General features: G+C 65.1%; 2 protein-coding genes across 5 annotated transcripts; both read left to right on the top strand.

The window, feature by feature from the left end:
• Positions 1 to 2,099: 2,099 nt before the first annotated feature.
• On the top strand, positions 2,100 to 8,871 carry SCRT1 (scratch family transcriptional repressor 1). The gene is made up of 2 exons (XM_027600964.2): positions 2,100 to 2,950; positions 4,929 to 8,871. The coding sequence occupies exons 1-2, from the start codon at positions 2,836 to 2,838 to the stop codon at positions 5,864 to 5,866; spliced, it is 1,053 nt and encodes a 350-aa protein (XP_027456765.1). The 5' UTR covers positions 2,100 to 2,835; the 3' UTR covers positions 5,867 to 8,871.
• Positions 8,872 to 11,946: 3,075 nt separating this feature from the next.
• DGAT1 (diacylglycerol O-acyltransferase 1) lies at positions 11,947 to 21,608 on the top strand. Of its 4 annotated transcripts, XM_027600822.2 has the most exons (18): positions 11,947 to 12,337; positions 15,482 to 15,580; positions 16,790 to 16,877; positions 18,676 to 18,716; positions 18,797 to 18,882; positions 18,972 to 19,024; positions 19,214 to 19,319; positions 19,474 to 19,587; positions 19,691 to 19,765; positions 19,862 to 19,965; positions 20,067 to 20,105; positions 20,195 to 20,236; positions 20,319 to 20,363; positions 20,446 to 20,558; positions 20,638 to 20,703; positions 20,785 to 20,872; positions 20,960 to 21,022; positions 21,135 to 21,608. In XM_027600822.2, the coding sequence occupies exons 1-18, from the start codon at positions 12,144 to 12,146 to the stop codon at positions 21,288 to 21,290; spliced, it is 1,572 nt and encodes a 523-aa protein (XP_027456623.2). In that variant the 5' UTR covers positions 11,947 to 12,143; the 3' UTR covers positions 21,291 to 21,608. The 4 variants fall into 4 exon arrangements, with proteins under 4 accessions (XP_027456623.2, XP_027456631.2, XP_027456626.2 ...); XM_027600830.2 differs by lacking the exon at positions 15,482 to 15,580 and having other exon boundaries at positions 11,947 to 12,236; positions 21,135 to 21,534; XM_027600825.2 differs by lacking the exon at positions 15,482 to 15,580 and having other exon boundaries at positions 21,135 to 21,290.
• Positions 21,609 to 22,323: the final 715 nt, after the last annotated feature.

The raw sequence follows: 22,323 nt of genomic DNA, 5'->3' as shown, positions 1-22,323 counted from the left end.
CGCCCGAATAGTCCCCTCGGGAGCACCCGGCCGTGGGACACATGTGTCTGTGCCCCGGCGCCTTGTCCATCAAGAGGGTTGGGAGCCAAGGGGGCGGGGCACTTGACAGAGAGAGGCAGGGACACGGACAGCGAACCAGGGGGTGGAGGGACAGGAGGTTGGATGGAGGAAGAGAAAAATGACCGAAGAGGTGAAGGGGGCGGACCGTGAACAGGAGGACGGGTAGCCGAGTGGGCGAATGAGGGAAGGGGCCAGGGAAACACGAGCACAAGGACAGAGTGACTGGGAGTAGAGGAGGGGACAGGGATGAAGTCAGAGAGGCGACAGGGGCGGGTTGTCCGGGAGGAGGTGGGGGGGTGGCGCTGGGGAAGGGACTGCGCCGGGCACGTCCAGCCCGCGCCCGGAGGGTTTGCCCGGTAATTAGGCCTCGGTCCAGATGGGCCCCCAGTCCCGCAATCAAAATGCTAATTGGCCCCGCGCCTCCGTCTGCGCCTCGGCCGGGCCCTCCTGGGAGGGAGCAGGGACGACAGGCTTGCCCGAGTGGGGGGGGTCCCCGTCCCCGCCCCCACTTCGGGCCTCGCCGGCTGCGGCTTGGCGATAAGGGGGCGGTGACGCCCCGCCCCCGCCCCTCGGGAACGCCTGCCACGCAAGATGAATATGCAGCCGCGGCCGTGGCCAATGCCACAAAGCGGGCCTGTGGTCTCCGCCGCGTCCCCAGCGCGGGGCCAGCTTGCTCACACCCACACTCGCTCGCCTCCGGGGCCGAGGTGCGGGAGGAAGCGGGGCGCGGGGCAGGCGGCGGCGGGGCTCTAAGCTCAGCACTCCCGGCACGCCCCCGCACGCACGTTCCCGGAGCGGCCCGCCCGCCGCGCGCTCCCGGCCGGAGTCCGCGGTCCCGCCGTGCCGCCCTGCACAAGGTCACTGCGTGTGGCGACGGGTGCGCGCGCGCCCCCACCTTGCACGCGCTCCGGGCTCGGCCGCGCCCGGACACTCCCCCGAGCCACCCCTGCGACCTTGGTCTTCAGTGACAGCGGGCCGCGCGGAGGCGCGCTCTGAGCGTGGACTCCCGAACCACCCGGCGCAGGCGAGGGAGGGGACAATGGCAGCTCCGGGCCCTAATTGAGGACATATGTCCCCGCGCGCGGCCATTGTGCGGCCTGGAGCCCCCGACACCCCCGCGCCCGGCCATTGGCGGCTGGGCCTGACGTCATGGGGGCTGCAAACTCGGGGCGGGCGGCCGCGGGAAGGGTTATCCGCCTGGTTGCGGGGCCGCCGGGGGGAGCTGCAGCCGCGCGGAAGGGTGTAAAACCACCAATGAAGTCGAATTTCTAGAGCAAGGGCATGGCAGCCCCTCTCCCCCTTCACAGCCCGTTCGCTGCGTCGCCGCTACGCTCGACATCCGCCCCTTGGGAAAGAGGCGGGGGTGGTGGTGGAGGGAGGCCTCTCCAGCGGGCACGGGGTCAGCCCGGGTGACCGAGTGGCAGGGAGACACTGCGGCACGGGGCGCGCGCCGCGCTTCCACACTGCGCTTTCGCTGCCTCAGCATTCGCTCCTTCGCCTCCCGCCTCCCCCACCCGTCCCCTAAGATCCCTAGCCTCCGTACCCGAAAGCTAGGCAGGCTGGACCAGACTGGGATCCGCCCTGCGTTCTTCCCCACAAGATCTCAAGTCTGGGGCTCATGAGTCCCAGGCCTGTTTCCACTTCTCCCCCCCACCACGCACGACAATGCCGCAGACCGCTGGGCCTCCATTCCCGAAGCTGCTCGGGGGAAATCCACACATGCGGGGGCCGCGGCATCCCCAAGACCCCTCCCAGGAGACCCCAGCCGGGCCCGGCCCAGCGCAGCCATTTCCGCCGGCCTCTCCTCCCTCCCCTCCCTCCCCCTCCCTCAGCTTCTGGGCTTTAAAAGCCAGAGGCTGGGCCCGGCCGCAGGCAGAGGCGGCCGCGGGCGCAGGAGGCCGGGCCCAGGAGCTGTCCGAGCGCTGAGCCCCGCCCCCGGAGCCCCCGTCCCTCCCTCTCTCCTTCCCTCGGCCCGCCCTCCCTGCGCACCCCTCCCCCCGAGGACCCCCGCCCCCCGCTCGCCGCCGCCGCCACCGCCGCTCGCTCCGGCTGCAGAACAATAAAGCAAGCCTCCTAGAGACCCCCGCCGAGGACCCCCGCCTGGCGGCCGAGCACCCGCGGCCCGCCCCTCGCCGCCCGCCCCGGCTGAGCGCGCCGGGTCGCTGGCCGAGGTGCTGGCCGGGCCGGCGCTGGCCGCGGTGCTGAAGCTGCTGGCGCTCCCGCCGCCGCCGCCGCCGCGTTCTCCGGGCCCGGCGCCTCCACCCTCAGGGGCATGGGGGGTCGCTGACTGAGGCTCCGCCGCGGCGGTGGGGGGGGAGGGGAAGGGGGCCGCGGAGCCGGGCCAGCCCTGCACCCACTCGCAGCCTCCGGGCCCGGGACGGAGCCGCTCCCCCTTCCCCACCCCCCACCCCCCGGCCTCCTCCCCCGCCTGTCCAGGGGCGGCACTGCGGGCTGGGAAGCCGGGACCAGAGGAGGGAAGGAAAGAAGGAAGGAAGGAAGGAAGGAAGAAAAGAAGGAAGGAAAAGAAGAGAAGAGAAGAGAAGAGAAGAGAAGAGAAGAGAAGGAAAAGAGGAGGCCAGAGGAGCAGAGGAAGAAACGCAGGGCAGGCAGGCAGGCAGGCAGGAGGAAGGTACTCCAGCGGCAGCATCCAAAGGCCAGAGTGGGGACCCGTGCTGCCTCCGCCGCTCCTCGGATGGTGACGGGGCCCCGCCGCGGCCGCAGCCCCCCCCGCGCCCCGGCTCCGAAGGCCCGCAGCGCCGGAGCCCCGCAGGAATCATGCCCAGATCCTTCCTGGTCAAGAAGGTCAAACTTGACACGTTCTCCTCGGCGGACCTCGAGAGCTCCTACGGGCGCGCCCGCAGCGACCTCGGAGTGCGACTGCATGAGAAAGGTGCGAGCTGGGCTGGGGCTGGGGACAGCAAGGGGCCCAGGACAATGCTGGAAGGGGTAGAGGACCAGAGTATGGGGATGGAAGGGCCGGGGGCCTCAGGAAATAGACCCGAGGGAACCAGAACCAGAAGGAGATGGTGGCTGAAGCTGGGCTGTGGAGGAAGGTGGGGAGAGGGGAACGCAGAGGCAGGCCAGAACAGGGCCAAGGCTGGGCAGGGAGAGTGTCAATGCAGGAGAGAAGGTGGGGAGCAAGGATCTGAAACAGGAAGTACCTGAAGGTACACAAGGACCCACACCCTGGCTATGCGTATGGACACTTGCTGATATGACAGGACCTGCCATGCATGCAGACCCACACCCAGAAACCTGGGCCTTCCCGAGTATCAACCTCTCTTTCTTGGCTAGGGTCAGCAGAGTGCTGTGAGTTCCAGGGAGTAGGCATGGGTCCAGTGGGGGCCGCCACCTGTCAGGACTAGGGTACCAGCAGAGGGGCAGCAGTATTTCCCCTGCAACCAGAGTCAGGGAGGAGGATGAGGGCAGGAGGGCTCTAAGTAGGGAGGTCCCAAGTGCTGGAATCAGGGGGAGGCTCTTTGTGTAAGGGTGCCCAAGTTCAAGGACAACTGTTAGCACGCAGGCAGGAGGGCTGGGAGTGCCAGCAGCGTGGGGTGTCGGAACAAGTGTGACCGGAGCCTGTGTGAGCCGAGCCTGTGTGTGAGCCTGTGTGCGCCCATGTGACTGCGTGTGGCCATGTGACTGTGTGCGCTTGTGTGTGACCCTGTATGAGTGTGTGCCTGCCTGTGTGCCACTACATGGGACCATGTGACTCTGAGGCCGCTGTGCACCCATGTGACTGGCGACCCTGGCTGAGTGTGTCCAGGGTGGCTGCATGTGTGACCCTGCATGAGTAGGTGGTATGCGGGGATCAGCGAGCAGCCCACCCTGGGAGGACACTCCAGGGTTGATGGTGGCTGGGAAGCTGGGTGTAACCCTGAACAAGCCAGAGGCCGCATCATGTGGTGTGTGCATTTGTGACTCTGCGGTTGTGAGATCCATCTTGTACCTTGAGAACAACTGCAGTTACCGGCATTAATGATGCTGCCTGCCTGCAGCTTGTCCCAGTGAAGGTGTCCCCTGGTGGGTGCCCTGGCACTCTCCAACGCAGCGACTCCCTGGTCGCCGGTGCTGAGGCTTGGGAAGGCCCTTACAAAGGGTTAGGGCCTGGGGGAAGAGGACTATGTGGAACAAGGTAGGACCCAAGGGTACAGGATGAACGAAGGGAGTCGGGGAAGAAGCAGAGTGGATGGAGGAAGATAGGACTGGAGCAGGAAGAGGGTCAAGTCCAGGGAGTAGTGGAAGACCTAGGAGGGAAGAAGGACGTGCTAGAGAGGGTAGGAGGGGCTGCCGGAGGGAGAAGTCTTCAGGGCTTGTTGGGGGGCCTAGGGGACCAAGGAGGGGCAGCATCAAGGCTGGACACGAGTTCTAGGTGCCGAGGGGAAGAGCAGGTGGGAACCCCGAGAGGCAGAAGCGACGGGGTCCCTCGGTGGGCGGTCCCGGCTTTGTGCGCTGCGGGTCCGCAGTGTGTTGCATAATCAGGGAAAACTGCTGAAGTGGGGAGAACCCGAGGGGGAGGAGGGGTGGAGGAAGAAGGGCGAGGGAAGCGCCGCCCCTCCCCCCTGACCTTGAGGCTCCGCGGAAGGGGGGCAGCCGCGCCCGAGGATGCGCCTCTTTCCTCCCCCTGCGAGGGTGGGGCGGGCGGCGGGGGCGGAGCCGAGGCCCGGCCCAGGCTCATCTGTCCTCCCTTCTCTTCCCCTCCCTGCCTCCTCCACCCTCCTTGCCCCGCGGTCCTCCGGCCCCTTCTCCTTTGTCCTTTTTCTTGTTCCCTCCTTCCCGGACCCGTGTTTCCCGCCGCCTTCCCGTGTGTGTCTCGCCCGCTGCCCGGTTCCCCCTCCCTCTGTCTGCCTGTCCACCTCGGCCCTCAGGATACCTCAACGACTACGCGGGGCCCGCCTCCGTCTACGATGGCGATGCCGAGGCGGCCTTGCTCAAAGGGCCGTCCCCAGAGCCCATGTACGCTGCGGCCGTGCGTGGAGAACTGGGCCCGGCGGCCGCGGGCTCGGCACCGCCTCCTACCCCGCGCCCAGAGCTGGCCACAGCCGCGGGCGGCTACATCAACGGCGACGCGGCCGTCAGCGAGGGCTACGCGGCTGACGCCTTCTTCATCACCGACGGGCGCTCGCGCCGTAAGGCCGCCAACGCCGCCGCTCCCTCCACGGCCTCTGCCGCAGCTCCCGACTGCGACGGCGGAGGCGGGGCCGGGGCGGGTGCGCGCGGCGCGGGGTCTGGGGCCGGGGGCCGGGGCGGCGCGCGCGGGGGGGTGAGCACGGAGGCGCGCGCGGGGCCCGGGGCTGGCGGCGCAGGGGGCCGGCACGCTTGCGGCGAGTGCGGGAAAACGTACGCCACGTCGTCGAACCTGAGCCGCCACAAGCAGACGCACCGCAGCCTGGACAGTCAGCTGGCGCGGCGCTGCCCGACGTGCGGCAAGGTGTACGTGTCCATGCCGGCCATGGCCATGCACCTGCTCACGCACGACCTGCGCCACAAATGCGGCGTGTGCGGCAAGGCCTTCTCGAGGCCCTGGCTGCTGCAAGGCCACATGCGCTCCCATACAGGCGAGAAGCCCTTCGGCTGCGCGCATTGCGGCAAGGCCTTCGCCGACCGCTCCAACCTGCGCGCGCATATGCAGACGCACTCGGCCTTCAAGCACTTCCAGTGCAAGCGCTGCAAGAAGAGCTTCGCGCTCAAGTCCTATCTCAACAAGCACTACGAGTCTGCATGCTTCAAGGGCGGCGCTGGCGGCGGGGGCCCCGCGGCCCAGGCGCCCGCCGCTTCGCCGCGGCTCAGTCCTGTGCAGGCCTAGGGCGGCGGTACGTCCGCCAGCCCAGCCGGGTCGGCTCTCAGCAATACGGGCCCCCAGGGAAGTCTCCGCCAGCGCCCGGGGCGGAGGGGCCGGAGGGCGGGCCCCACCTCACAGCAATAGAGGGAGGGGGCCCGGCCCCGCCCCGCCCGCCAGGGGCCTTGTCGGCCCCTTCAAGCAATAGGGTCCTGAGGGGAGACCCACCCCGAACCCCCTCCCTTCCCCTCCAGGGTGCCCCAGGCTTTTTCCCAGCAATAGGGTCGAGGAGACCCAGAACCGAACCTCATCTCCGAGTTAGGTCTCTGAAGACGGGGGTGGGGTGAGGTGGGGAGCACCCCCCTCCTCCCTCCTCTGCGCCCCTGGATCGCGTCGCAGAGACTCAGGTCTTCCCCACCCCTTTCCCAAGCCTTCCAAGGGCCAGGCCTGCGGCCTAGACGTCCAGGGAGCAGACAGGGGGAGGAGCAGGAGGGAGGGGCCTGCAGAGGCGTCCCTACTCCTCAGTCTTCGCTGACCCCCAGGAGTGATAGACGCGTTGGGGATCGGGGAGAGAGGCGGACGGCGGCACCCCTCTCCCTCGGGTTCTTTCTGGGGCCTCAGTCCAAGCCGCTCTCCCACCCTCGCCTCGCATCCTCTGCCAAATCCGAATTCTTCCAGCCCAGCTTCCCGGGCTCTGTCCTTCATAACGAATAATAATGACGCATATCGAATCGCATGGACTTATCCGACCTCCTCCGACCCCACTCCCGCCCTGCCCCGGGGCTCCCTCCCTCGTCCCCGGGCATTCGGTGTTGGAGGACGGATCCTGGGGCCCGGCAGGCAGGCCTGGGCACGGCCCATTACACACCTCTCTGTATTCGCTTTGCGGGTAAAGCCCCCTGGGGGGGTTGCGGATGCGTCGGGTTTCTTTCTTTCTGTATTTGTACGTTTTATTTATGAACGGATTGCACTCGGGTCAGGGAAGGGGCGCTGAGGCCCCCATCCTTCCCGCCGACGCCGGGGGCTTGGGATGTCCGGGATCATTTTCCCCGCCCCTGAACCCCGCCCCTACCTGGGCCCCACCCTCGAGCCCCAGGCCCCGCCCCCACTCTGTTGCCAACTTTCGCCCGTCTATGCCAAAGCCTCGGCGGCGACCCCGCCCCAAGGGCCCGCCCCATTGGCCGCCGCCTTTGTGACGTCACTGCATGCAGCCCCAACCCTCCTCCCGTCCCCTCCCGGGGCTGCCCGCTCCCTCTCCCTCTAGTTAGTCCGATGCCGACTATAGAGCAATAATGCGCACTGCATGCGAAGCTGCCGCCGCCTCTAGAGTTACTGAGAATCAGGTATCCCCCTGCCCTATCCACCCCATAGGCCCCTAGATCAGGGACATTGCGCGGGGCCGGACGCGCAGACTTTCTTCCCCTCCTCCTCCCTACCCCCCACGGCAGAGCCCTGCGGGTGTAATGGTTCCAGGGGCGGGGGCGGGGTGGTTGCCCCCAAGACCCCTCCTTCAGTCATCCATCACCCACCGACTGTTCATTGGGCACTTACGTGCCAGGCCCGCTGCAGAGTCGGCCAGGGATGCAGCGACCTGCAGGGGGTGCATGTTCGCAACAGGGGTCCATCAGGTTTGGGTGGGCCAAGGAGAGCTGCATATATGCAGAGAAAGGCCTGGTCCCTAGACCCAACCCTGCATCCCCCTTACCTCTTCCCGCCCCAGCCCAGGTCCAGTGCTGGGTGCAATTGGGCTCTACCCATTGACTTGCGCCTGGTGTTCTCAGCTCAGGTGGCCCAGACCCAGGGCCCGAAGGGCCCAGCACGACCAGGGCCACCCATACCGACTCTCAGTCCTTCCATCTTCTGGCCACCTGGGCTTTGCTGTGTGGGGCCAGGGCCCCAGGCCAGACAAAAGGTGCACGCTGGAGTGTATGACCTGGTCAGCCCCATCCCAGTGGGCACCAAGCTGCTACCTAGCTGCACCTGCAGGAGCGGACTGAGGGCTCAGCACAGCAGGGCCCATATCCCAAGCCCTCTGTACCACAACTCGGAGTCCACACAGCTCCAAGCTGGGGCCTGCCCTCCTGTGCTGGGGACACCCGCATGCACACGCACACACAGGCGCCCCACCCTACCCCCATATGCCTGTCTACCTACCTAAGGAGAAGGCCAGAGGGCCATGGGCCGGCCAGGGTCTCCCGCTTCTCCCTACACCCCGCCGCCGTGGAAAGCCATGGGCCCCCTCCTGCCCCCATAACTAAGCAGCACAATAACCGACTTAGCGAATTCAGGTAGAAGGAACGTTTAGGTAGCACCTATTTTGTACTGATTCTACGAGTAGGGCCCGAGATGCGGGGGCCCTCGGGTGGGGGTTGCGGCCGCCGGCCTGCCCCGCCCCCACCCCCCGCCTGCGCCCCGCCGCCTTGTACATACTCCCACCCGGAACAGGCCGGGATTTTTACTCGGGCCGCGCCCCTCTTCCGCCCCCGTTTGGGGCTGGGCCGGCCGGACAGACGGACGGACGGACAGACCTCCTTCCTAAGCACAATAGCACCAGCTCCCTGGAGCGCCGCACCTCCACAAGGAGAATAAATGCCACTCTTGATAGAACTTGGAGTGTCGGGTTGATGTATCCAGTGCTGGGCCCATGCCACAGGGGGCGCTGGGATATCCGGGGGTCGTCTTCCCAGTCCTGCTGCATCCCAGAGGCAAGACTGCTGCAGGCGCAGTGCTGGGAATGGCAGCCCTGGGGTCTGGTCACTGCCTTTGTGTAGGGTGCACCAGTGTCCCTTTTCACAAGAGGGCTATCTTCGTCCTCCCAGAAGGGCCAGCTTGGCAGGCCAAGCCGTGGGAGAAATCCCCTGAAGGCAAAGCAGTTGGCATTTGTCCTGTGGCAGGTTAATCTGCTCTGTGCCAGGAACTGAGGGAGCTAAGGGTCTCCAGCCTGAAGTCAGGCCCAGCCCAGAAGTGATCTAGAGTCACCAGAGTAGGTACGGCAGGGCTTGCAGACCTATGGCTTACTCTCCCTGTAGGGGCTCCTGCTGCCTCTGGGGCCTGACAGCCACCAACAAGCCCTCCTCATGCCAGTGGAGGAAAGGGGGACAGCAGAGGGTGCAAGGTCTAGCCCCTTACTGCTGTGTGCTGCCCACATCCTGACCCCCCACTGTCTGAGGAGGCTTCCGAGGACAGCTGACCCATGCTGGTTCTGGGGAGGTGCCACCCAGAGACAAGAGAGGCTTCCACAGCCCTTGAGCTGTAGACAGGATGAATCGAGATGAGGGGCGGGACTGTGCTAGTTAGGGACAGCCCAAGGACAGGGACCCCCTGCCCCAGCAATGCCTCCTGATACCCAGGTAGGCAGGCATGAGCTGAGAGGCCCAAAGTCTTTGGAGACATGTAGTCAAACTAAGTCATCCCAGAGCCAGCTGTCTGAACCCCGGCAGGAGACAGGCCTGCCCAGAGTGAAAGTACCTGCTATTGGGAGAGGTCAGTGTCCAGATCCTCCTGCCCAGGGTTCCTTGACTTTCACTGTCCCCAGGCTGGGGTAGGCTTTAGAGCCCAATTTGCATATGAAGAATCAGCCTCAGGGAGAACAGCTTATCCAAGGCCTGCCTGGGACACAAGCCCCTCCCCAATACCCCACCCACCCTCCACCTGCAGTCACACCTGGGTGAGGAATGCTCATTCCTTCCCAGCTTCTGGGTCTAGACTGGCTGTCTCTGCTTCTCCAGGACCCTGGGGGGCAAAGGGTGAAAGGACGGAATCCGCCTCCCTGAGACCTGGAACGGGTTCCACGCTCAGCCTCCACAGATTTCCACGGACAGGACTTGCATCCCAGAGAAGGGGCTGCACAGACTGCTGACCGCCCTGTCCCATGTCTCCTAGTTGGCCAGACCCTTCACAGGCCCCAGTGGTCTTCCCGTGGCACGTCAGCCACAGGCTGAGCTTCTAGGCGCTGAACCTCTTCCAGCCGGGCCTGCAAGGCTCGGGGCCTCTAGTCCCCTCATCAGTTGCTGCCCCGGGCAGGGAAACCCCCACCGGGCTTTCTTCGACAACCCCTCTTGTACACCTTTGTCGCCAAGGGCAACCCCACCTACCTTGACCTTTCCCCTCTCCCCTGGTGCCCTCGGCCTCATTTTCCCCTGGACCCTGAGGTAACCGGCGCGGCCCGCGCGTTCCTAAGCTCCTGCGCGGCCCCTCTCCCAGTCCCGAGGCCCCGGCCCGCCCACTCTCTCCCACAGGCCTCCCTCCCGCCAGGCCCCGCCCCCGCCGGTACTGAGGCTCTTCCTTATTGGTGCTCTCACAGCCCGTGCCTGCCTATGAACTGGCTGTCCTGTTCTCCTCGCGCTGCGCTCCAGGGCGCTGGACTGGTCCTCTCCGGTGATCCCTCGTCCACTCTGGTCGCTTCACTCCTGCTGCCACTTGCCAGCCAATGGCTTGGAGCCGGACGTGGACGCAGGCAGCCGCTTCCAAAATGATTCTTCACCCTTTATTGACTACTGACTCAGCCTCTCCAGGCCTACTGGGAGCCTGAGTCATCAATCTTCTCTGACAGCCTGGGTGGGCCCTGTAGTTCTTGGCTCTGTATTGGAAGGATGGCACAGCCAGAAGGCACGTGCCTGCATTGGAAGGATGGCACAGCCAGAAGGCACGCGTGGGCGCGCGTGGCTGAGCTCCCAGGGCTCATTCCTACGCTCCAGGCTCCCGAGAGGACCCTCTCCTTTGTTCACCCTCCCTTGGGATCAGTATTCAAAAAGGCCTCGCTCTGCCTGGCCCAGGCCAGCCAGGGAAGAGGCGCAAGTTCTGAAAGACTGGATAGGAGACGAGGTTGAGCCTGACTCACGGAGGTCGGGCTGTGTAGGCGGCATGCAGGAGGGGCTCTCCTGCCCAGTCAGGGCAGCCGCTTTGGCAGGTTACTCAAAGACACCTGCCAGGTAGCCCCAGCCTGCCAGGTAGGGATGCCAGGCTGGTTATCAGTCCCCGCTGACCTAGTGGCAACAGGAATGTGTCACCAGGGGGCCCAGGCACTCTGGTGAAGGCGGTGGAACAAGGGTGAGCCCAGCGGGAAGGTGGTGGCCAGTCCACATTTGCTGCTGGAGAGGTACTCTTCTTGGCCTTGATCACCTCAGGAGTGAACGGCTAATGGGTTTTGCTGCTGGGTAAACTCGTCCTGAGCCCCCAGTGAACCCTCGCACCTGGAAATCCTGGATGTTCACACTCCATGCCCCATGCAAAGATGAGTGTCAAACGAAGGTGGGAGGCGCACTAGCGCGCTTGCGGGCTGCACCGTGTGGTCGTGCAATGATACGGAAGCCTCTGGGTCCCCGCGATCCGGCACCCCAGGCTCCCCACACCCTGGCAAATCTAGCCCGGGTGGAAACGAGGGAGGCCCAGCAAGTCTTGCGGACGTGGGCGGAAGGGGGCGCGGGTGGCCAGGGCGTGGCCACTCGGGGATGGGAGTTAGGGGCTACGCCTTCCCTATCCCCGCAGGGCACTTCGACCGGGAGTCAGTGGGCAGGGCGGGTGTCCCAGGGACGCGGGGCCTGAGGCCTTTCTCCTGCTCCATCTTTTGGTCTGGCGCTTGTTTGAACAACCTAAGCCGTGGAAAAGCAGGCGCTTCTGCGGTGGTAACTAGAGCGTCGCGGAGCTCAAGTGCGCCCCGACGTGCGCTCGGGAGCCAACACGCGGGGTGCTGGGCGAGGCGAGTCCCCACGGACACGGCTCCTGGGCCGGACGCTAACGCAAGAGGCACTTCGTAAATAATCTACACCCCATCCTCCGCGCCTGGCTGAGCAATGGCGAAACCCTGTGTTTACAGAGTGGTATGAGAAGCAGGGAAGCGGTCGGGGGAGGCTCGCCGGCTGCCAGGAAGCCTGGCAAGTTCCGTAGAGACGCTGAGGCCCGCGGAGAGGAAAGTCCGTCATGGGCCAGACGGCCGCAGCCCCGCTCTCGGGCGTGCCGGACGACCGCGGCTCCCAGGGTGCCGCGCGCGGGGCGACCGCGGCTCCCAGGGTGCCCCGCGCGGGGCGACCACGACTCCCAGGGTGCCTCGCGCGCCCGCGGACTACAAATGGGCGCGCGCCCCAGCGGCTGGCCAGTTAGGGGCTCCCAAAGCAACGGGCCCGCCGTCCCCGGACTCCCTGGGCGGCGCGCGCTGATTGGCGGCCCGGGCCAGCGCGCGGGCTACGGCGTCCGGCAGGGGGCGGTGGCGGCGGTTGGCAGAGGGTCTGGAGGCGGGGCCGCGGGCCTTGGGTGCTGCGAGCCCGGCGGGCCACGACTCTGCCGGGACAGGGTGAGGGCTGAGGCCATGGGCGACCGCGGCGGCGCGGGCGGCTCCCGGCGCCGGAGGACGGCTTCACGGCCCTCGAGCCAGGGCGGCGGCGGGCCCGCGGAAGAGGAGGTGCGGGACGTGGGCCCCGGGGGGGACGCGCCGGCCCCGGCCCCGGCCCCCAAGGACGAGAACAGAGACTCCGACGTGGGCAGCGGCCCCTGGGATCTGAGGTAGCGAGACGCCTCACCCGTAACCTCCGACCCCTGCCTGGGACCTTCCCCAGTTCCCCGGGCGTGACCGCCGCAACGCGGGCTCCGAGTCTGAGAGCCTGGCTCCCGGGCTTCGCGTGGACAGGTGTGCCCCTAGGGCCCCTGCGGGGGAACTGAGGCGTCGGAGTGGAGCGTCCCTTGCCAAGGTCACCCACGTGGGGGCGTACGGGGCCGGCGGCAGTCCGGCTTGCAGACCCCCCACCCCTCCGCAGACCCTCCGGCGGGTCCTCAGGCTCTTCCTCAGGGTCACCCGGTACCCTGGCCCCTGTGCGCAAGTGTTCTCGGTCTGCAAGGAGCTAGGTGGGGTCAGGTGGTTTGTAACTGGGGAGGTCTCTCCTGAGGGTGCCTTGGCGCTTGGGAAGTCGACCGGAGGGCGGTGGCCCTGCCGGGGAGGCACCCGCAGGAGACTGGGGCGGCGTGAGGTCTCTCCTGTCCCTGCGGACAACCCCCGGAGCTGTTTTCCTGGGGGTCCCTCCCGCACCCGGAGCTTGGCTGGCCTGGGGCCCTGCCTCTGTGACCAGAACAAGTGTCTTCTTGCAAGGACAGAGTTGGGTCCTGCCCTGGGACTCTCACCCCCTGCTTGGGGTTCGGGCGAAGCTGAAGGACTGCCAGGAAGGAGCTGGGAGCAAGTCTGGCTGATGGGGAGGACCTGGAAGGCCAGGGCACTGGCTCCCCCAGGCCAGCTCCAAGCGGCCCCTTCGCCACCTCCAGCCTCCTGCTCCCGCTTCCGGCCTTCATTCTCACCCAGGTGGCCTCGGGACGTTGGTTTCGGAAGTGCCTTTGGGGCTGGAGGTTATCAAGGAGGAAGAGGCAATTGGTCAGTCCGCTGGCAGGGATTTGCTCTCTCAGTAGACAGGAACAGAGGCTTTCTTCACTGGTGAGAGGGTGGGTGAGGGTAGCTGGGGTCCTTGCCCTGGGGTGCTCACAGTCCACCTGGAGATAAGATAATCTCAGCACTGAGCAGGCCGAGCAAAGGTCAGGAGTTGGTGAAGGCGCTGTGGCAGAGGAGGGTGGTTTTCCTGAGGGCCTGGGGCAGTGCTGAGGGAGGCTACAGAGGAAGGAGGGCCTTAGAGCCCCTCTGCTAACCGCCATCCAGGAGGCAGGGGCATGGCTAGCATGATCTCCTGCAAAGGTGGCGGAGTTGGCGTCCTTTTGTGTAAGACGGGTGTGCTGGCTTTGGGCCACTTTTTTTGCCACTCTGGGATAGGCAGTCACTTCCCTGCTGGGCCAGGGCCTCGTCTGTGCTCCTGAGAGTTGGGCCGAGTGAATGGCAGCCCTGTCTGCCCAACCTCAAAGTCTGGGCCCCCTGGAAAGAGGAGCAGGAGCTGCCATGGACGGGCCTGCCCCGGGGCTGGAGGGGGGCCTGGCAGTTACGGCTCCCTCCTAGTCTCCAGCTCAGGCAGGCTCTGTGCTTTTTCCTCACGCCCCAAGGTCGGAGGGCCTCGCTCCGGGATCTGGCCCCTGCACTTCTCCGTGTCCACACCTTCCCACCTGTCTCCCTTCCCTGCTGCTTGCTGTCTTTACTTTTTAATTTATTTACTTCGCAGAATGAGAGAGCAGGAGCGGCAGAGGGAGAGGGAGAAGCAGCCCGCCCCCCCGCCGAGCAGGGAGCCCGATGCGAGGCTCGGTCCCAGGCCGCTGGGATCATGACCTGAGCTGAAGGCAGACGCTTAACGACTGAGCCGCCCAGGCGCCCCGTGCTTGGTGCCTCTCCTTTCCCCACCCCTCCTTACTCCCTGGGCTCCAGGCCTCCTCCCCTCCCTATACTTCCTGCTTGCCTTGGCCTAGGCAGGTGGGTCAGGCTCCGGGTGTGAACTCATTTCTTCCAGCCCATGGCAAGGTGTGGCTGGGGGGCAGGAAGGAGGGGGCACCGTACACAGTGGCCCTGGGTTCCTGGGCGCTCCAGGCAGGGCCTTCTGGGTGCAGGGCTCCCCTAGGGTGTTTGTTCCTGGAATGTGCTACTTCTTCCTCTTCAGCAGGGCCTGAGAATGGGAGAGCCCACCCCACCACCTTGTATCCCAGGGGTCAACGCAGAGGCTGGGTGCAGGAAGAGCTGAGGAGGACAGCTGCCACTCTGTCCCGTCTTTGCTCTGTTTGGCCCTGGAGCTGGACCGTGGTCCCCAGGTGTGATCCACACTTGGGAGCTGTGCCCCTGGGCAAGCTTTAAACTTTGGCAAGCCTTGGTTTCCCCTTGCACCTACCTCCCAAAACTGATGTGAGGGTTGAGTAAGGTGACACGTGTGCTGAGTTACAGTGGCCCTGCTGGTTGGGTGGACCTGGGGAGCACGTGTGGGACCGCTAGAGGTGTGGGGGGCCCTGGTAGTGGGGGAGAGGGTAACACAGATAGCTCTGGGTATTGTGGCCAGGTCCTGCCTGTCTGCCCTCTGGTCCACTGCTGACTACACTGGCAAGGCTGGACCTTGTGGGCTTTGGTGGACGGTGGGCTCTCTTCCCTGAGTCTCTGCTGCCTGGGGTCGGGGATGGTCAGGAGCCCTGTGGAGGGACCCGGGGAGTGGCTGTGGGCAGGTTGGGGAAGGCCTTGAGAGCCTGACAGCAGGAATCTGAAAGAGTTTTTATGATGTTGTTTGGTGTCAGATTTGGAAAACAGTACCCATTCCCCACCCGTTTTCATCTTAGACATTGATGAAAATAAAACCAGCGTGGTCTTCTTGGTGACAAGGGGTCACATTGTTGTGAAATGTTTGCTGGATCGATGTTAATGTGCAGATGGGGGTGGCAGGTTGTGGCACAGGGTGGCCCTGGGATAGTTGCAGTGCAAGTCAATGGGCTCAAACTTGGCAGAAGGGCTGGGGAGGCCCTGTCTAGTGGACAGGCCCAGAGACCGTCCTCTCCGGGGAGTGGGGCCTTGGACCTCTGCTTGCCTCGCGGAAAGGCAGGTATAGGGTCCCAGGGAGAAGAGGGCCTCGGGTGGTCTCACTGCAAGGCCCAGGACGGACCGGGAAGGTGGATACAGGGAGGCCTGTGACCGGGAGACGCTGGTGGGCCGGGTGCAGTGCAGACCTTGCCTCTGCCTGGGCTACAGACTGCTGAGTAGCATCTCAGCCTGCCCAGCCCCTCACTTCCTGGTGTTGACCCCAACCATAGGAAGACTCGCCACGGAGGCAGGATCGGCCCTGAGAGGACATCTGTGCCCCTGCTGCGTACTCCTCTGAGCCCACTTCTCCTGCCTGGGGTCCTCAAGAGGTGGAGATGTGTCCACAGGAGGGAAGGGGAGGCCCTGGCCTCGTGTCTTACAAAACGGGAGGCCTTGCTCAATGCTCTGTGGGGCTTCCTGGTGGCATGGCATCTGGGGTAGGGTGGGGCAGACTGAGTGAGCCAGGAGCTGGGTTAGGGCCTTGCCCCAGCCACACTGTGGCCCTTTCACTACCTCTGTGTCACCCTGAGGACCAGGCAGGGATGTGAGGCCCTGCTTATGTTTCCCCTACCCCGTTAGTAGTGGGAACTCCTGCTTCTGCGGGAGACCTCCCTGCCATCAGGCCCCTGGCCCCTGGGTGGGCTCTTCTTGGCCCCCTCAGCCTGGACAGGAATACAATACTGACCCTGTGGTTGAACTGGGGCAGGTTATACTTTTTCAGAAACAGTTGGAGGCTCTGCAGATGTATGAGGGCCCCTGTCCCCAGGAAGGTGCGTGTGAGTCCAGGTGCTCAGCTAGCTCTTGGCCTGGGGCCCTGTGCACACTCAAACCTGCACGGGCCAAATCTAGGGAGGAGGTTGTTTGAGGTGGGGGCCCCTCAGTGTGCTGGACAGTAGGATGGGCTGACCGAGCAAGGCAGGTTTAGCCCCTGCCCCCACCTCTGTACAGAATTGCCTGGTGGGTCTTGAGATCCCTGGAGTGAACTCTTCCTATGGGCCCATCACCACTCTGTAGCCATTGAGCATGGTGGCAGCCAGAGGCCTCTGGGGAGAGAGGATGGGCTCTTGGCCTGGGGTGCTCGAGCTCCAGCTCCAGCTCCATGTAGCCCTGGGGTAGGCAGGGCCAGCTGTTCTGCTCCTGTTTGTGGCATGACCCTGCCAGCTGCCTGGAAGGGCAGGCTTTCTGGGTGGTCCTGAGAGGCTTGGCCCTGCCTGGCCCTTCTGTGATCGTGAGTGGGGAGGAGGGTTTGTGGGCAGAAGAGAGGGCTGGGGGGGCGTGGACCATCCTGCTGGGCTAGGATGTACCAGAGTTGCTCTGAGGGAGGGGCTGGGGTCGGCTCTGCCCTGGGCCCTGGGCCCCAAGGCTGGCTCCTGAGGGGCTGGACTTGGCTGGGCTCTTGGGTGTCTGCAGGCCCCCGACCTGCCCCTGGGCTTGGAGGAGTGCAGGGTTCTCACAGCCCGGGGGACTGGAGCAGGGCTGGCCTGGTAGGGGGGCCTCAGCTGCTGCCTGCTTCTGAGAGTGTGTCTCCCGCCCACCAGGTGCCACCGCCTACAAGATTCTTTGTTCAGCTCTGACAGTGGCTTTAGCAACTATCGTGGGATCCTGAATTGGTGTGTGGTGATGCTGGTGAGTAGGGGCCCTGGGCTGGTGGGGGGAGATGGTGCTGGTGGTCTGTGCACTGGCCACACATTCAGCTCTTATCCCTGTTGAATCCCGGAGGCAGCAGGTGTGAGTGGTCTTGGGGGTCAAAAGAGCTCCTTCTGCTGTTCTGAATGGCCCTTGGGGGTATGGAGCCCCTGGCAGGCCTGGCCTGGGGGGAGAGGGGTAAGCGGATGGCTCTTGGGCTCAGCCTGGCAGCTCCAGGCCCTGACTCTGAAGGTACCCAGCCTCTCCCTCAGCCTTGGTCCTAGGTGCCCCCCAGGGAGGGATTAGACAGAGCCCTTAACCTCCGCCTCACCTTGTGGCCTGGTTCCTGCTGGCTCCTTGTGGGGGTGGGGCCAGCAGTCCTGGCCCAGAAGCAGCTGGAGTCCAGGGCTCAAAGGGGCAGCCTGCAGGGTGGGGCAGGGGGCAAGGGCCTGTCTGGGCCCAGCCCCCACCACTCAGGCTGATGTGGCCAGAGGCCTTTGACCCTTGCCCTGACATCACCACCTCTGTTTCGGGTGTGGTCCCTCTGGTTACCCATGTCCTCCCTGCCCATGGGCCCAGGAGGCTCTCCGCCAAGGGGCCATGCAGTCTGATGGGTGGGAAGCTGGCTGGGCAAGGGGACAGTGGGCCAGACACCTGCCTGACCCTCAGGAGGTGTGTCCTTGGCTTCTGGAGGCCATTCCTGGCCTGGGGTAGGTTTGTAGTGGCAGTCATCGGAGGTGGGCCCTTGGCAGCTCGGGTAGCACTGCTTGTTCCCTGCAACCTTTTGGGCCCACCTGGCCCTTTGGTACAGCCCCAAAACCTCTCTCCTGCTTCTGGTGCCTCTACCACCCCTTGGCTGAAGGAGAGGTGCACCCCATGTTTGGGGCTGCTTGCTGTGTTCCCTCTATGGCCTGGGCCTGGAGAGGTGGGCCTTGCCCGCTAGCAGCCCCAGCTCCTACCTGCTTGCTGTGGGCTTTCAGGACAGGCCACCAGGCGTGGTGACGGCACATCTGTGCCGGGCAGGTCAGGCTGGTGGCTGGGGGAGGGCAGGGCCCCTCTGTCTCTCAGCCTGTCACCTCCTTGTGAAGTCTTCCCTGACCATTGAGGTAAGGGGTCCCAACCAGTCCCCTGGCCAGCATCACTTTTCCACAGAATCTACCCTGAGTCCTGGTCAGGGCCTGAGTTCGGTGCACTTGGCAGGGTCTGTGCTTTATGGGATGGAGTAGGAGACCCTCATACCTGCAGAGGGAATCCATTCCCCAGCCCCAGGACAGAGCCAGGAGCCCATCTTGATGGGGTTCTGTTCTTGGGAGCTGCTTTGGGGCCATGTGCCTGGGCTTGGAGTGCTATAGGATTACGGAAGAGGGGCAGGGGCGTGAGTCCCAAGTGGCACTCGGGGTTCAGCTGCCTAGCCCCTGAGGACTCTGGTCAGCTTCTTCTCCCCACCCCCCTGGGTGTGGCTGCCCCCGGGCACTGCAAGGACATCCTTGGGCCTGGGGGCCCTCACCAGCTGCTGCAGATACTGGTATATCTGGTGTTGGGGTTGATTCCCTCTCATTGGGGTGATGGGGGCATCGCTGAAGGACTTCCTGTCCTGCACTGGTGTGGGGTGAGGTGGGTTGTAAGTCTTGGAGCTTGGTGTGTGGGTCAGACAGGACTGGGCTTGCAGGATGCGGGTTTCTGTCCAGACCCAGGGCTCTTGCCCCTATAGGTGCTGAGAGGAGCTGGGTGGGGGGGCGGGGGGGCGGGGCACCCTGTGGCCGGGGCTAATGGGCTGTGCCCTTCCTCTCTCTTGCAGATCTTGAGCAATGCACGGTTATTTTTAGAAAACCTCATCAAGTGAGTGTCTTCCCCAGGGCCTTGGCCCCGCCCCTGAGGCCCCACCCCACCTGCTCAGGCCCTCATCCCCCAATCCCCAGGTACGGCATCCTGGTGGACCCCATCCAGGTGGTGTCTCTGTTCCTGAAGGACCCCTACAGCTGGCCTGCCCTGTGTCTAGTTATTGGTGAGCTGGGAGCCAAGGAAGGCCTCGGGTGGAGACGGGACAGGGCTTGACCGGGGCCTGACCCTGCGCTATGACACTTATATCCTCAGTGGCCAATGTCTTTGCCGTGGCTGCGTTCCAGGTGGAGAAGCGCCTTGCGGCGGTAAGCAGCGCCCTCACGCCCCCAGCCCTGTCCAGAGGTGTGCTCTCCTCACTGGGCCTGTGTGTTGGGCTGTGTGTAGCTCTCCTGGGAGGGGCTGTGCCCCAGGCCTGGCGGCCCTTCCCCAGGGAGACCCTTTGCCTAGGGAGTTGGGGCACTGGCTGAGCACTCTGCTCCCCCCACCCACCCCAGGGTGCCCTGACGGAGCAGGCAGGGCTGCTGCTGCACGTGGTCAACCTGGCCACCATTCTCTGCTTCCCGGCGGCCGTGGCCTTGCTGCTTGAGTCCATCACTCCAGGTGTGCCCCTTCCTTCATCCCACCCCCGTCCCAACCTGTCTCCGGGGCCCGCAGGGGAGACCCAGGCCCACCCCCCGCAGGGGCTGTGCCTGCGGCTGTGGCTCTCCTGGGGGCGGTGTGGGAGGGCTGTGGTCTGAGCCTGCCTCTCCTGCAGTGGGCTCCGTGCTGGCTCTGACGGTGCACACCATCCTCTTCCTCAAGCTCGTCTCCTACCGGGATGTCAACTTGTGGTGCCGAGAGCGAAGGGGCAAGGCCAAGGCCAAGCCCGGTGAGCGGCTGCCTGGGGCTGGGGCCTCAGAGCTCGTGCCCCCCGATACTGGGCCAGACCTGGGCCGCAGCAAGGCCTCACCCACCCTCCCCCTTGCTTGTAGCTTCTGCAGGAAAGAAGGCCAACGGGGCAGCTGCCCAGCACACTGTGAGCTACCCCGACAACCTGACCTACCGTGGTGAGGACCCTCCCCGGGACTTGGCTGAAGGACACAGCAGGGGAGGGACAGCATGGGCCAGGCCTCGCCAGTGCAAGCCCCACCCTTCTGTTCCAGATCTGTACTACTTTCTCTTGGCCCCAACTCTGTGCTATGAGCTCAACTTTCCCCGCTCTCCCCGAATCCGAAAGCGCTTCCTGCTGCGGCGGCTCCTTGAGATGGTGAGGATGGAGGCTGGCCGTGGGGACGGGGCAGGGGTTGGGGGTGCTGCCAGGTCCTGGCAGGGGGAGCTCAGCCTGCTGCTCTCTGCTTCCTCCTCCAGCTGTTTTTGACTCAGCTCCAGGTGGGCCTAATCCAGCAGGTACGCTGGCCCGGCCGGGGCTGGGGGCGGGGCTGGGGGCGGGGCGCGCCGTGCGGCCCCGGGAGCTGACACTGTGCCCTCCTCTGCAGTGGATGGTTCCCACCATCCAGAACTCCATGAAGCCTTTCAAGGTGAGTGGTCAGGTTCTCCCGTATCCGGGTGGATGGCGGGTGGGGCGCAGCTCAGGGAGCCAGCTGAGCTCTGTCCCTGCAGGATATGGATTACTCACGCATCATCGAGCGCCTCCTGAAGCTGGCGGTGAGCGGCATTGGGTGGGTGGCGTGGGGCGTGGGCCAGTGGGTGGGGTGTCCTGCAACCTGGTACCTGCCCTTCCCCACAGGTCCCCAATCACCTCATCTGGCTCATCTTCTTCTACTGGTTCTTCCACTCCTGCATGAACGCCGTGGCAGAGCTCATGCAGTTTGGAGACCGGGAGTTCTACCGGGACTGGTGGTGGGTGGCCTTGGGTGTGGAGCTGGGGGCTGGGCTGCGTCCTGGCGCAGGCCGGTCACCTGCTGCTCTCGACCCCCAGGAACTCTGAGTCTGTCACCTACTTCTGGCAGAACTGGAATATCCCTGTGCACAAGTGGTGCCTCAGGTGGGCGTGGGCGCGGCACAGTGGGTGGGCAGCTTCCTGTGTGGACCCGGGCACCCGTCCCACGGCCCCCTCCCTCCGCAGACACTTCTACAAGCCCATGCTTCGACGGGGCAGCAGCAAGTGGGTGGCCAGCACGGGGGTGTTCTTCGCCTCGGCTTTCTTCCACGAGGTGAGTGCTCTGTGGGCAGGACCTGCCTTGTCTCTAGGGCGGGTATGGCCCGCCAAGATGGCTGATGCCCCATCACTCCCGTTGCAGTACCTGGTGAGCATCCCTCTGCACATGTTCCGCCTCTGGGCCTTCACAGGCATGATGGCTCAGGTGAGCGTGCCCCACCCCCCCACCCCCCGCCCAGCCTCTCCCCCAGGCCCTGGGCACAGCCAGCCCGCGGGTCACGCATTGTGGCCTGCTGACCGTGGCCCCGTGTCTCCAGATCCCGCTGGCCTGGATAGTGAGCCGCTTCTTCCAGGGGAACTACGGCAACGCAGCCGTGTGGCTGACGCTCATCATCGGGCAGCCAGTGGCCGTGCTCATGTATGTCCACGACTACTACGTGCTCAACTATGAGGCCCCCGTGGCAGGGGCCTGAGCTGCTCCAAGGCTGGGCCTCTCTGCCACCTCCTGTCACCTCACTGCCCACGAGCCCGCCCCGCCTGTGCGCCAGGGAGGGGGCTTGGCTGTCTGTTGTCTCCTCCCAGCCCCGGAAGGCCTCTCCGCCCCCATGGGGCTCCTTCCTGCCCTGCTCAGGGACGGCAGACCAGGCGCAGGCCAGTGTCCCGGGAACCTGTGCCGATCCTGCCCAAGGGTCTGAGGGGATCAATAAAGTGCTGTCCGGAGTGGCTGCCCTCAGCCTGCTGCGGTTGTTGGGGGCTGGTGGTGCTCTCCGGAGGGGGATCTGAGTCCCACACACTGGCCTTCCGGTGCCTGTACCTTCGGGGGTGCTGTGTCCTGGCAGGGGCGGGGGGGGGGGGCACGACTCCTTCCCCTAGCACTGTCTGTGCATCACAGGTGGCAACCTCCACGGCCCAGCAAGGCCCAGCTGCCCTTGTTAACCTTGTGTGTGCGTGTGTCGGGGTTGGGGTGCAGCTCAGAGCTCCGTGGTCCCCGTGCTGGGGTCCCGGAACAGGGTGCCCACGGACTTCTCCGCAGGGAACCTTGGCTTGGAGCAATGGCTGGAGTCTGGTGTGTATAAGAGGGTCAAGAATCAGAACCAGCAGCTGGGCCGGCAGAGCTGTGTGCCTGGTGCCATGCTTGGGCTGTGGGGCTCACAGCGGCTGAGTCCACGGACCTTGGGGTGGGGGCTCTGTGTCTCTTGGGTGAGGCAGGTGGCCTGGCCCAAACCTTGACCCAGGTCTCCCTCGTGAGCACATGCATCCCTGCAGAAGCTTGAACACCAGCTCTCTGCCCCTTCCTCGGACCCAGGAGGAACTCTCAGCTCCCCTCGGTTTTCCTTGCATTGGGCTGGGCAGTTCACATGTGCAGCCTGAGTGCGGCCCTCAGGAGGCCCTGCTCCCAGACCCACCACACTGCACAAAGATGGGGGGACAGCCCTGAGCCCCTGTTCCCACCTGACCTGGTGGGTAGGCCCTATTAGAGACCCCGAGGCAATGTCAGGCTGGTGT

Source organism: Zalophus californianus, chromosome 4, assembly GCF_009762305.2.
Source record: "Zalophus californianus isolate mZalCal1 chromosome 4, mZalCal1.pri.v2, whole genome shotgun sequence".
NCBI lineage: Eukaryota > Metazoa > Chordata > Mammalia > Carnivora > Otariidae > Zalophus > Zalophus californianus.
This window is presented reverse-complemented; position numbering and strand designations above follow the sequence as displayed.

Excerpts from the sequence above, each read along its gene's own strand:
- SCRT1 (XM_027600964.2), top strand. The coding sequence starts at position 2,836 with ATGCCCAGATCCTTCCTGGTCAAGAAGGTCAAACTTGACACGTTCTCC. Across the intron at positions 2,951-4,928 it reads AGTGCGACTGCATGAGAAAG|GATACCTCAACGACTACGCG; the intron begins GTGCGAGCTGGG and ends CTCGGCCCTCAG.
- DGAT1 (XM_027600822.2), top strand. The coding sequence starts at position 12,144 with ATGGGCGACCGCGGCGGCGCGGGCGGCTCCCGGCGCCGGAGGACGGCT. Across the intron at positions 19,320-19,473 it reads GCTTGAGTCCATCACTCCAG|TGGGCTCCGTGCTGGCTCTG; the intron begins GTGTGCCCCTTC and ends CCTCTCCTGCAG. Across the intron at positions 19,966-20,066 it reads TGCGGCGGCTCCTTGAGATG|CTGTTTTTGACTCAGCTCCA; the intron begins GTGAGGATGGAG and ends TTCCTCCTCCAG.